This window comes from Coloeus monedula, assembly GCF_965178545.1.
Source record: "Coloeus monedula genome assembly, chromosome: 1".
Taxonomy (NCBI): domain Eukaryota; kingdom Metazoa; phylum Chordata; class Aves; order Passeriformes; family Corvidae; genus Coloeus; species Coloeus monedula.
The window spans coordinates 105,888,021-105,902,327 of NC_138781.1; the positions used below are offsets into that span (position 1 = coordinate 105,888,021).

Here is a 14,307-nt window from a genome sequence, read left to right on the forward strand (position 1 = left end):
CTGATGCCTGGCAAGTGGAGCAGCAGACAAGACTGAAAAACCAAGCATTTAGCCACATAGTTCCTAAGTGGCAGGAAATGGTGGAGCGAAAGCAGCCCAAAACCAGCAGGGAAGGAAACAGAAAGGAGATGCTGCAACAGAAGCAGATAGGGATTAGTACCTGCAAGAAGGAGACAAAGTGTCAAGGAAGTAACCCAGAAAACTGATGTGTCATTGGTACCGACCTTAGGGTGTGGCAGAGGAGTTCGGCTCCAGAGAGCCTGTGCTGACTTTTCTGGGAAGCCAGTGCTGGAAGTGCTATGCTCAAGTCAGCCAGCCTTAAGACAACACTAAGCAAATATTTCATTTCTGATGCAAGAAGCAGCTTTAGACAACTCTTCTCCCACACAAAGCAATACATGAACCTCTCCAAAGGCTTTCCTAGCCCTGCGGACAGTCACGGTCTCACCACCTCCAGTAGGCATGTATGGAAACACTGCAGCACAGGTTTCCAAATGTACACACACCACCAACTTTTCCCTTCTTTTGTGCAGAGCTCTGCCATAGCTGCACTCCCCTTCCTAGCAGAACAGCACCAGGAGCTAGAACATCTTCTGTGTTCCTCACCCAGGAAGTGTCATCACTTCTGAGAAGGGGACAACAGCTGACCTGCACCAAAGCTATCCAGTGTATCTTCCAGACAGAGGCTGCTTTAAGGTCTAAGTTTCTGTTCCAAAATAGGAAGGGCTTTAGGTCCACATAAAAAGAGCAATGTAAATATTTACTATTCATTTAATTGCATTCAACTAATAGACATACTTTTTAAAGTAGATTTATTCATTAGGATCATGTAATTTAGTTACATCCAAATTAAAGTTTACTTTCAAACTAACCAGAACATGAATGCTGAAAATTCCCTTAAGCTACAAACACTTTAAAATTATCAGATCAAAACAGTGACCAACATTTTACTCTTCTATTTTTTCAGAAGTTACTCATGCTCTTTAACAGCTTCCTGAGCACATGCTTGCCACTTGAACAAGTAAACATCCTTGCAACACTTATTTCACTTTGTGTGCACACCAAAAAATAAGTTAAAATGCCCCAACAGAGTGTTCTGTCTGAGAAACATATACTACATCTGGATCAAACATGACAATTCTGTAAACATCAGACACAGCTACAGTCATTACCAATATATATTTATGCTTATTTAATAGGAAACCCTTTCTGCAGTTACTGAAGTATTTTTCCAGACAATGAGAAGCATTTAAAAGGATTTTAAACCCATTTTGTACCCATGTGGAAAAGTGTTGAAAAGGTTTGGTTACACTGGTAGTCAACAGAAAGCACTCACAAAGGAGAGTCCATTTTTTGTTCTTGTACTCTTGTTTTCTCCATTCAGGGAATGAAAAGTTTCTCCTTATGAAACCTTATCATTTGCACTTAAAATTTTCTACTCATCTCTCATTTCAACTCTTCTGGTTACTGCATCAATTTCTCCCTCAGTTAAGACATGATGTGAAGAGCAAGGACCAGTGGTACAGCACAGTCTCTTAATTCCAGTAGCATTCAAGTACCCTTCTTAGAGATTTCCAGCACCTTCCAGTAATCACTACTCCTGTCCTCATAGGGAGGGGAGGAACTAGGACAAATTAATAAATAGGAAAATAAATTATACCCTTGTCCCCACCAGAAAAACTATTTTAGGCTATTAACACCAATAGAAACTTTATCTTTGTTTGGATACAAACATCTAAGAGGTAAAGTGTGTCTTGTTCAGGCAGCACATTTAAACAACCTAAGAGTTAGCTCCACACCGTATGTAGCCTTTCAAGATGATCCTCTAGATAAATATCAAATTCTACAGTATCATGTTCTGACTCATGTAGTTCCCTTTAACTGGCCATAAGACATTATCAGATTACAAACCAGACAAAATTCAGTGCTCTAGCACCTATCAGCCCTTCACAGAACAAAAGTTCACACGGAAAATCCTTAATCCCACACATTCTTTTCAAGTTTTTCAGTTTGAGATGGTGTAAATACAACATGCCCTCTACCTTTGTTTAAAAAGGCACATTTAGGCTGTTTTAAATGTGCTAAATGTTTTGTTTCCAGTGTTAAACATAAATTGTTCAAATGAAAAGAGCATCTGCAGGTCAATTTAACCTTCAGTAGGCAACAAGAGCTGCTGTGGAGATGATGGATGAGGTTACTTTTCCGCTGATCCAGTATTCTTATAAATGTACAAAACCTCTGCAGATCAGCCTTGGGAGGGAGCTCTACAGAGCAGTCTGAAAAATAAGACTTTTCTGTCAGTTCCTTGGTTTTATTTGGTGAACCCAAATATTTGGCTTTATTTTTCCGTGGACGCTGCTGCCATGGCTGGTTTGATCCCCTCGCGCGTGGACTTCAGCTCCTCCAGTTCTGTGTTTAGTTTGCTGATCACCCACTCCAGGGCATCCCGACCCTGCCAGAAAAATACCAGAATTTAGGATCAGAACAGACACACCACCACTGCTCATGTTTCTATAGTTCTTCCTCTGTCAGACATGAAACTTGTTTTAAAATCAATGCCATGCCCTGCATAGTTTGATACCAGATTATACTGATGATTTCTTAGCATCTTCTTATGGAAACTTCACTGAAAAGGCATTTCTAAGCCAGAAGCAAACGCAATGCCAGTGTGAGCTCCCAGCAGCACGCCGAGGCAGAAGGCCTAATTCAGCAGTCAAGCTTCCTCACCTAAGAGATTTGCTCTTTTTGCTGTTTGCTGCTCCCACCACCCAAAGAGTATCAGCAGATTTATGGCAAAATCCAGGTATTGTTCTCAGTTTCATTAGCCAAGTGTCACAGTTTGACGAGTTATATGGAGAGTTTTTGAGAAGACCCAGGACAAAGAAAGTCTTCCAAGTGTGCTATGAAGTAGCAGCTAAGCAATCTATCAAGAGCTCAGAAGTGGACTCAGAGTGAATTCTATATTTGTACATAGCAACTTTTCAGCATCTAAACGAGAGTAATTAGAGACTAGAGCTGCACATTTCATATCAAGGTATGGAAATGCCTCAAGCTTGGAACTGACAGCCAGTGCTTCAATAAGAGCTGGAGAGCCCAGGACAACAAGCCTGTCAAAAACCTTTTACCTTAAGAAGACCCTGCAGCAGCTGCACCCCAATGACCACAAGATGCAGCCAGCGGCACAACACAGCCAAGAAAATACAGAGAAGGACTTTAACGAAACAAAAGTCAATATTTTAGAGCTCTGCAGTCTCAGAATAGCAGCTTTTGCCAAAGCAAGCAAAGCCTTTTTTCACTTAAAGAGAAGCCAAGAGACATTCCCTTCTATTACTCTACTAAGAATAAGAAGTACAAACAGTGGAGAGCAGTAAGTGGGAGCCACATGGTTCTGGCCAAGTCTAGAATACTGCAGGTAAGGGTTTGAGCCCAAAAAGTCATAAATGTTCAGGGGAGCCAGTGTTCAAACCTTCTGCAGAGAACTGATAGAGAGGAGGAGCACACCTTCCTCCACACACAAAGTTTTGTTCCAAACCGTGATGTGCTAATTTTGTTGTATGCATTAAAGGTGATAAAGTGCACAGAAACCTCATAGTGTCCAGAACTTGCTGTTGTCCTTTATAAACCATTAAGCATGAACAAGAATCTGCATAAGCAGCTTTGAAAACCTAAGGAAAAAAGAATGTCAGAACAAAGCTGAAGGATTTTTTTCCAGGCTAGAAACACTATTCTGGAATAATATGAAAATAAATAAAGTTTTACTATGAATAGGAGCACAGTTATCTCAGGACCCTCAATAAGGTCAATGAAAGGCTGACATGGTTTCTCTTTGGGTTTTCCATATTCCAGGGACTCATAGAATAAACAGAATTGTTACTTCAGCACTGTCAGGCAGTCCTTAAACTGAGAAAAGTCATCCAGGTATCACAATAAAGTGTTCTGCTCTTGGTCAAGGCTCAGAAAGCGAGATTCAGCTCCACGTCAAACTACCTCAAGAACTAGGATGCTTAAGTTAATTAGTTCAAGAGATGCCTTTAAAAGATACTAATAATATTCAAGAAAGCATTATTGAAATTGTCCACTTTAAGTATGGGTTGCTGATAAAAGACTTTAGAAGGGATGATTTAACTTCTGAGCTCCTTCCACTTGAGCACCAAAGTGACTGTTCTTCAGCAGGTGGTAACTTCCACCTTCTCCACTGTGGAAGACCTGGGAATCCCAGCAAAGCACAAATAAAATCACCCAGACATGGGCAGGTTACTGCACAGCAACGTTGTAACTAGCTGTGAATTAACCGAGAGGAGTGCTCCATAAGGAAAAAGTGGGGGGCAGGGAGGGGAATCATCTTTCAGTAAGCAGGCATTTGGTCATTTAAAAGTCAGGTTTGAATATCCTCTCTGAGGTGACACAGGCACAGAGAACTGGGACAGCAACAACTTGGATGTTATATTTGTTATATAGATCAAAGAAGACTTGTCAAGAGGTCAAACATCCCTGCCATACGAAACACTTGGTAGAAAAACACTGAGATTCTTTTCATGCCCTGACTTGAAACAATCACACCATTGTGTTTTACTCGATATCTTTGTTGATGAGATAAATTAATAAAAAAATTCCATAACATTCAACTGGAGCACCAAGATATTTCCTTCAGTTTTTGAGAGTACATAAGTCTGTGTATATCTCCTTAGACCTGCATATACTATATGCCATATTTTGCAGCTAAGAATAAACTCACAAGGAAGACCTCAGGAACATTCTGCACAGGAAATTAAGTTAGAAATCTCAACCAGATGCAAAGCCTCCAAGTGCCATGAAACTACCCAATTACCAGAAAAAATCTGACAGAGGACTGCCTATAAAGTCTCATACTGTACAACAAGTTCTGCATTAAGTCATTAAGCAAGCACACTCATCCCCAGGCATGCACGTTGTGTTATTCATTATTGCAGGTGTCAGCAGCATGACGTGTCTGGCAGAACAAGCACTGTGTATGAAGGTTGTTGGTAGAGCTTAAGTGACTGATAAGTGCTGAGCCTTTGCAGTTGATGTTTTCCAGAAAAACAGCCATAAAAGCTTAGTGGAATGAGAATGTAAAAGCAAACACTCATGGCATACACAGATCTCAAAGTAAGCAGTGTAAAAAGCCCGACTTTCTTAACTAGGAAAAGCAGCAAAATGGATTTCTTTCTTTTTAAGAAATCTTATTGGTTGAAGCAGAAGCCAATACAGGAATGACAGGGACAGGCTACACTGACTAGTGGAAGGAAAACAACCTGCACAGAGATCTCACAGAAGCAAATACACTCAGTTCTCTCAACCCTGAGCTCAGATTTGTTCATAGTCACATCACTTCAGGGACACATCATACCAACATGAATATAACTACAAGACCAATGAAAAGCAGGAACAGTCTGGCATCCTGACAGCTTCAAGCTTTGCAGAGATTTCCTCAGAAGGGCAACAACATTCCTCAGGCAGAAGAAAAGCAAATACAATTCCGCTATGCAAAAGATTACCCCTGTCAGGCAACCTGTTTCAAGAAATCAATTTTATACCCTCAAAACATAGTTCTGTTTCATTTTTATAATGCCAATTGCACTCACTAGCAAATTTATTATTTTCTTGAGGTACCAGCTTTATATACTGAAGTCACAGAAACTAGGACCAGATCAAACATGTGGTAGAAGGACTCCTTCACATCCCTAGTTGTCTGCAGTCTTCAAGCCATAAGCAAGACTGTGTGGCACAAGACATGGCTGCAGCAAGTTGGCTGCCCAGTGGCACAACCACGGGATAATTGATCCAGCCTGGACCAGGGCTGTGCTCACCCTCTACAACGGCAGTGCAGTGAACACGTCTGCCATTCCTGTATGCAATGTGTGTAAAACAGACATGCAGGGTAATTTATGAAATCCACATGACAACAATCCATGCACATATTTGCTAGAAAGCTGAAATGCTGTACCAAGAAGAAGAATGCTGGCATTACCACTAGTTAGTACAAACTGCAGGTGTGGAGAACTGCTAGCTTAGAGCACTTTCAGAATTTTGAATTATCCACTCAATAGCATCCCACCCCTAGAGTAACACAAAAATATTTACAACAAATGGCAAATTATTTTTTCATCATCATTAAAAATGATAATGCATCACCTGCCACTGCTACCTCAGAGCAAAATCTCAATAATCCCTATTTCTTCAGAACAACAAAACATTTTTCAGTAACTGTCATGAAGTTTAAGAGGGGTGCTTAGAGCACAGAGGCACAGCACAGCATGCAAGAAGAGCTGGTAGTAGCACAGTAGGTACTGGCTAGCAAAGAAAGAGTTGGTAACAGCAATTACAAATTCCTGCCAAGTTCAAAATCTCTAGAGACTTTTCAGTGAAACATACAGGACAAGAAGATCTTTCTGACTTCCAAGAAGCTTTTGAGCCAGTGTGTCCCTTGAAAATGGCAGAATGGAACAATCTTTAAAAGAAATTGAGCTCTCTCACAGGCAACACCTCAACAGGTACCAAGAAATATTTACAGTTATGTCTGACTTCAATAGAGACATGCAAATGTAATTGATGCCTCAAGAGGAATCTGGCCAGCATTTTTAAGTGTACCTAACTTGATCTGGCACACCAGACAACTAGACAATGCTTTGCTACCTCTGGGTCAGCCTGAAGTTTGGTTGTGAGCCAGGGTTTGTTCCTGTCTTTCAATATACACCCCACACAGACATTTAAGTGGGAACCGGATCAGAACAGAACTGTAATTTAACTGAAATACCTCCCATTTCAAACAAACACAGAGAGCACCCAGCTAGGTAAATGTACTCTTCAGTGTCTAGAAATGACCCATCACTTGTTCCCCATCCCCTGACTTTAACATGTTTTCCTCTTACTTTAGGAGAAGCCCACAGACGGGTGGAAAAGGAGGCTTTCTCCTCTCTGATCTAGTTGGTCCTACCAAGTTGGCTTACGCTGGCTTGGTCAAGGAGCCTCCCTCACAGGGATGAAGGGCCAGCCAAAGCACAGGATCTGTGGCACAGCAGGAGTTACCTGGGCCAGATTCCCACTGTGCTGAACCCCTCCAGCAATGCAGAACCCAATCTCAAACTCCTAACAGCACTCATCCTGCTGTTAGGCAGCAAGGCCTATGCTTCTCTAGGAATTCCATTTCTTCCCCAAAGAACTGCAGGACAAAGTGCCCAAGAATAATCACTCCCATAGCTCTGCCTGTGCTGAAGAGCAGCTCCATGGTTGCAAGCCAAATAGAAAAAGCAAGCACAGGACAGAGGAGTCAGTGCAGTGTTACCCAGGAGAGCCAGCATAGTCTCACCTCCCCAAAGAATATGCTCCGCTTACAGTACATTACTTTCAGCCAAAGGCAAGGAGACAGCTCAATAATGGATAGGAACTGGAACAACTGACAAAAGCAGTATAGAAAATATGCTGGTATTAACTGATAAATCCACATTATAAAGGCTGAAAGTGAAGTTACATTCTCTACTAGCATTAACTCCTAGAAATAGGAGGTTAAAAAGCAAAGACTGCTTGGAAAGCAAAAAAAACCACATCCCAACTAATAAAGTTTGTGTGCTATCTGTAGCTGTAGAATACACACAGAAGCTTGCTTGTTCTGCTCTGCAATTCTAGTTGAAAAATAAAGATTTAGTAGTGACACTTTTTCATACTTTGGGAAACTAGATTCTACTCGCTGAGGTTCTATAAAAAAATCTATTGAAACACTGTGCACAAAACCTAGAGAAATTAAATATAACATTCAACACACACCATTGGCAATTACTGCTTCAAAAAAAAAGAATGATTGGGGGGGGGGGGAGAGGGAGAAAACAGAATAAAGATGTACCTTTCTGGCATTAGAAGATATTGTGTTTGCCATCAAGCTTTCCAGATAACTGCTCAAGCTAATGCCTTTAACAGTAATAATTGCTTCTTGAGTTAGCACAGTCCTGCAAGGGAATACAGAAAGGTTAACACCTAAGCTGAACTGGACTAACAAATTGTCTCCTAGACAAAAAGACACACGCAAATATCTCTACTTACTTTTCCGGGTTTTCTGGATGAGGTGTGTAAACCAGTCTCTCGTCAACAGACACCAAGTTTGTGAGCGTAATCTTAAGAACAAAAACAGAGCTGAAATCCTCACTTACCACCTTTCATTTTTCTGTTAGCAGCCGCACTACTCAATAGCACTCAATTTAATGTCAAAATAGTGTACACAAAATATAAAACCCAGAACACAGTCAGTAAAAACACCCATAAAGGATGATGCATTGTCTCCTATCCTTGATCTAATTATATCAAAGTTCCCATTCACACACCAACCACCTTCTCTGAATGTCAAGTCTGATTTATGGCTGGCAATTCAGAGAGGCTCTTCCAGACCACCACACCACCACTTGGATTAGACAGAAAATTAATGCTCAGGAAAGACAGTGTCTCTTGTGCAGAGACGAGGCCCTCCTACAGACAACCCCATGTTAAATCTGAGAGTTACGAGTTCCCAGGATACCAAAATATAACACAATACTTCATTTACATTCTACGAAAAAAGGCATTTCACATTAAAACTTTTGTTGGAAGTGGCAGAACTCATTCACCTCAAAGTCAAACTATTTTACATGCATTCTGAGAAATAATCTTGCATTAAAAACAAAGTCACAAATGTTTGATGATGAAGTATTTAAATAATGAGAAGAAAAAGAGAAAAAGAGTAATCTAAGACACTGATTAAGACATGTAAATTGTTGCCTTTAATGATAGACATGGACATATTTCTAATGTAAATGTTAAGAGCAAAACATCCAACTTCCAGAACTAATTATCAGAAATTTCTTAAGTCACCACTCACATTAGTTGAGCAAAGCTCCATCTTTTTTTCCACTGGATCTACCACAGAATGTTCCTCAATGTAAGTCAGTGTTCTATTCGTTCCTAATATCTAAAGGGGAAAAAAAACATTAAGTATCAAACAAACGAACTGAACCTTAAAACACAAAAATGCCAAGTTCTCAGTGACCCCAAATAAATACAAAGTAATTAATTCATGGATACCAGAGGACTGTGATCAGTGGTGAGACTTCATTGCCTAGATTGTATCAGCCATAGAGAACGGCACAGACCAGCCTGGAAGGCATTTACAGACATACACAAATTTCAGCTTTTACTTTGAAGTCAGCTCCAATTCAGAGGATGACATAGAAGTGCATCACACCCTTAATAAAGAATGAAGGCTGCAAAAATGTACCGCTTTTACAATACTGGGCAATCCCCACTCCGTGCTGAGAAGACGGTGACTGTGCAACCTCCCCTGGTTATCCAGGCTCCTGTCGAGGACATCTACTCCTACCACACATGGATTCATGGGGTTGGGGTACTTTCTCATAGCAGCTTTGATCACGGTATCCCAGGGATGTCTGTAAAAGGAAGGGGTGAGAGTATCTGTAAGTATTCTGTATTCAATCGCAAGCATTCAGATGATACTAAATCAGGATATAGGTTGTGCAATATGGTACATGCTGTACAACTTCATAGCTCCCAGAAGTCCCTTTGGAATACAGTTATGCTTGGAAAGGCAATAAGAAAGTACTGACACACAAACAGAAGAAAAAATAAATTCTCTCCAGACTGAAGCGAGGAATTATTAACGCAAGACTAAGAAAAATGAAGGCAAGGGACAACAGTCACTCACTGCCAGAAGTGACATTCCAAGTAGTGCCCACAGAGATGGTGGAAATCTCAGCTCAATCCAGAACTCCACCAGGAAAGCAACCTGACCTAACACTTAAGCTTGCCCTGCTTTGAGAAGAGGGCTGGACTAGATGACCTCCAGGAGTCCACTCCACCCTAAATTCTTCTGTAATTCTGAGCATACCAAATAAACTAAAGAGGAAATCATTGCTTTTTTTTTTTTTTTTTTTTTGTTATAGGAAGGAACAGAAGCTAAAGTGAAATTAAATTGTACTAAAAAAAGGATGATTGGGAAGTTCAAAATAAAGAAACAGATGTTTAGAAACCCCATCAGCTCACACCCTTGCGTCTGCACCTACACTACTGCTTCCAGCAGTTTGTTAGCATGAATTCCACTTATGGATTCTCTACTCAGAACTATTTCTATGAAACAAATTTTGATAACCTCCAACTCTTGGGATGTGAGCAGTCCTGCTACTCAAGGCCAGACTGTCTACACAGCTCTTGAAGTACTTCAGATATTTCCTTCTGAAACAGAGGAGGCTACAGAAACCATGGACTTGATCCAATAGAGAAATTCTGTCCCTAATTATTTCTATACTCAGAATAATTGACTGTCCCAACATGACAGCCTTACAGCCTTTAAAGGTATGTTTAAAAATTCAACAATTGGTATCTAACTTAAGAAGGCTTAGGGGTGCCAACTTGTACTTAAGAGTTGCACTTAGGGCCCTAAATGGATTTTATTTTAGTCTTAAAATAGACTGGTACAGAAGGGCACTGACATTACAGTAGTACAAGAACAAACAGAAAGTTGGAAAAATAAGTTATTTTTCTAACAAGAAAAGTGTCAGAAAGCTTTTTTTGGTGCAAGCAGGAGAAGAAGGAGGCCTCAATTCCTGCAGCAGATGGGAGAGCTGGAGGATCGTTCCTTGTTCCATCTTCAGTGACTATACACCTCCATCACAGAAGATATACAAACTGAAAATGACAAAATTCTGTTAAATGTCCCTAATGGATTGAGTCAGAGATCTGATAAGGCACAACAATATTTTATTAGCCATTCAAATGAACTATCTACACCCGCACACATTACGCCATAAGATGGGGGTGTTCTAACACAGAACTGGATGAGAAAATATCAAATAAAAATAGCTTTTGCATTCCCTAGGTGACAGATACTCATCTCAAACTCAGGAGTTGTGTCACGCTCGAGCAGCCTCTGCCGGGTATTTCCTGTTAGAAACCACTGCTCACTTACACCAGACCAATGCTGAAGTTGAGAAATTTAGAGCAACACATCTGGGATGTTTTGTAAATACTTTACGAACTATCCCCCAGGGTGCTCTTCGGGCTTCAAGACTTTTAGGACACCTGTAGCAGGGGAGTCATCGGCGGTGGCATTCCCAGAGCTGCACCGGCACTGCTCAGCCCTCCACGCCAGCTCCCGGACAGCTTGTTACACACCTCTTGATACTTTTCCCTGTTGTTTCCTCGTTACACGAAGGTGGAACTGGATGTCAGAACCACGTTCCGATCAGAAAAGCTCTGATGGAAAGAACACTTACTCAGAGAGCTGGCTGTTGGGCACCGCAGCGGCACTACCTGAGGCTAAGCTAAGGGATACAGTCACTCTGTCCATACCTCTTGGAATATATCATCGACTACATCAGTAGTTTGGGATTTATTTTCATTTATAGTGTCAAAGTTATTTTTCTTAAACACCCAGCCCTTTATCAAACCATCCCGCTGTCGGGCCAGCTCTACCGCTCCATCCTGTTGGAATGCTATTCCCGAGGCAGAAGCCCAGGCGCGGCGTGCAGCCGCGCAGGAAGGAGCTCGAGGCGATGCAGGACCGGCACCGCCGAGGCCCGTTCCCATTCTCCCTCCTCCTCCTCTGTCGGCTGCGCCCGCAGCATTCCTATTTCTGCCGTCACCCGGCGGGGCCCGGCTCGCCCCGGTCCGGTGAAGCGCCGGGGTCTCGCCGCGCCCTCCGGCCCCCCCCGCCCGGCCCCCTCACCCGAACACGTGCTCCGAGCTCCAGATCTTCATGGCCGCTCCCGGCGTGTCCTCTCGGAGCCCGGCGGGAAGGGCGGGAAGGAGGGCGCGCGGCGGCGGCTGGCGCGCGGCGGCGGTGCCCGGCTGACTGACAGCCTCGCGCCGGCCCGGCGAGCGCGAGCGGCCGCGGGGAGGAGCGCGGGGGCGTGCCCGGGCCGGCGCGCGCGTCACGCGCCTGCGTCACCGCCCCGCCCCTCCCGCGCCCGTGGGAGCGCCGACGCAGCGCACATGCGCAGGAGGCGTGCCGGCCGGGCCCGGCGTGGCGGCGTGCCCCAGCCCCCCCTGGGGTCATCCAGCTCCAGCTCCTGGCCCTGCACAGGGCAGCCCCAAGAATCACACCCGTGTGTGTTATCCAAGCGTTATCCAAACGCTTCTCGAACTCTTGTCAGGTTTCGTGCTGTGACCATTTCCCTGGGATCCTGTTCCAGTGCTCAACCACCCTCTGTGTGAAGAACATTTTCCTGATACCCAACCTAAACCTCCCCTGACACAGCTCGCCGTGGAAAGGCACATCCTGAGAAAACAGTTCTGCATTACCCTTGGTCCTCACAAACAAACCTTCACTCCTCGGTACAAAGGAGACACAGAGCTCCCGGAGCAGGTCTGGTGCAGAACTACAAATATGATTAAGGAACTGGAGCATCTCTCTCCTGAGGGAGGAAGGGCTGAGGGACCTAGGCCTGCTCAGCCTCCAGAAGAGATGGCTGAGAGGGGACTTCATCAATGTGTATATATAGAGGGGGGATGCCAAGAGGATGGATCCAGACTCTTGGTGGTGGTGCCAAGCAATAGGACAAGAGCAAATGGGCAGAAACTCATGCACAGGAAGCTCCACCTCAGTATGAGGAAGAACTTGTTTACTGTGTGGGTGACCGAGCACTGGAGCAGGTTGCCCAGCGAGATGTGGAGTCTCCCTCACTGGAGATATTCAAGAGCCATCTGGATGCAACCCTGTGCAATGTGCTCTGGGTTGGACTTGAGCATGGGGGTTGGACCCGATGACCCACTGTGGTCCCTTCCTTTCCCATTTTGTGATTCTGGGATTCTGTGAGCTACCCGGGTTTTTGTTTAATCAAACCAGGAGTTTTGATTAAACACCCTAATAACAGCTGTAGGGATGACATGCAGCCAGGGACAGCATGTGCAGGGCTGTGCCCAGGGATGAGTGACTGTTGAGGAATACATGTGAGGCAGTAGCTCCGTTTGCAAGCTGCACATTGAGATGTAGATGGAGCTCTCGGTGGGAGCCTGAGACAAGAGGCCATGAACTGCCAACCCTTTGGTGGTGCCAGGTGAATGGACACTGGGAGACACAGCAGGAGCAAAGACTCATGAGTAAGAGCAAGATTTGCATGTGGCTTGGACTGTGGGGGTATAAAAGCCTAGCGGTTCCTTTGCTGGGGGTCCCTTCTCAGAGGCACCAGCTGTGGCTGTTTCTGTGTTACTGCACCAAGAATAAATTGATTTGTGGAACAAGACATTTGACACTCTGAGAAACCTGGGGTTGATCCAGTAAGAAAACCTGGCCTGACTGCATGAGGGGAGTCAAGTGGGGCACCCGTGGGCTCACTGGAGCTGCCCGCTGGAAAGGGGCTCCGGTTCCAGCAGTGAAATTCTCTGGCCTTGGGAATGTGACTGACAGAAAGTCTCATGAATGGTCAGACTGGAATGTTTCCTTAACAGTGGTGACACCAAATGCCTGAATTCACCTAGAAGACTTTGCATGGACACATTCTACAGCAAACACATTGATATGAGATGCCTTACATAGTGGGGCAAAAACAAGAGACAAGTTTCCTTATTTCCCACCTCCAGGCTTTGTAGAACATTACTGCAGAGTAAACCAGCCCTGGCAGTGAGGAAACCTGCCCTTCTCAGTGATGCTGGCCGGGCTGGGCTGGGCTGTGCCCCGCTAACTCACCCACACCCTTGACTCAGCAAAGGGATCTGGACAAGCTGGAAAGATGGGCTGGGACCAGTGGTATAAGGTTCAACAAGACCAGGTGCTGGGTCCTCCACTTTGGCCACAATAACCCCATGCAGCACTACAGGCTGTGGTCAGAGTGGTTAGAAAATGCCCCAGCAGAAAAGGACCTGGGGGTGCTGGTCAACAAGAGCTGAACATGAGCCAGGAATGTGCCCAGGTGGCCAAGAAGGTCAGTGGCACCCTGGCCTGTATCAGAAACGGTGTGGCCAGCAGGACCAGGGCAGGGATTGTCCCCCTACACTTGGCACTGATGAGGCCACACCTCGAATATTGAGTTCAGTTCTGAGCCCCTCAGTTCAGGACAATGAGGTGCTGGAGAGTGTCCAGAGCAAGGCAATGAAGCTGGTGAAGGGTCTGGAGCACACGTCCTGTGAGGACACGCGGCTGAGGGAGCTGAGGGTGTTTAGCCTGGAGAAGAGGCGGCTCAGGGGTGACCTTATCGCTCTCTACAACTGCCCGAAAGGAGGGTGTGGCCAGCTGGGGGTCGGACTCTTCTCTCATTAGCAATAGGATGAGAGTACACTATCTAAACTACCGCCAGGAGAGGTTTAGGTTGGACA

General features: G+C 44.3%; 1 protein-coding gene across 1 annotated transcript; it reads right to left on the reverse strand.

Annotated features, from left to right (window-relative positions):
- Positions 1–876: 876 nt before the first annotated feature.
- Positions 877–11,833, reverse strand: PRELID3A (PRELI domain containing 3A). The gene is made up of 6 exons (XM_082297784.1): positions 11,723–11,833; positions 9,260–9,428; positions 8,864–8,953; positions 8,056–8,126; positions 7,859–7,961; positions 877–2,452 (listed from the first exon to the last, which is right to left on the reverse strand). The coding sequence occupies exons 1-6, from the start codon at positions 11,752–11,754 to the stop codon at positions 2,339–2,341; spliced, it is 579 nt and encodes a 192-aa protein (XP_082153910.1). The 5' UTR covers positions 11,755–11,833; the 3' UTR covers positions 877–2,338.
- Between the last annotated feature and the right edge of the window lie 2,474 nt (positions 11,834–14,307).

Coding starts and splice junctions, on each gene's coding strand:
- PRELID3A (XM_082297784.1), bottom strand. CDS start 11,754: ATGAAGATCTGGAGCTCGGAGCACGTGTTCGG. Junction 9,429..11,722: donor AGCTCGGAGCACGTGTTCGG/GTGAGGGGGCCG, acceptor TTCCTTTTACAG/ACATCCCTGGGATACCGTGA. Junction 7,962..8,055: donor CATCCAGAAAACCCGGAAAA/GTAAGTAGAGAT, acceptor ATTCCCTTGCAG/GACTGTGCTAACTCAAGAAG.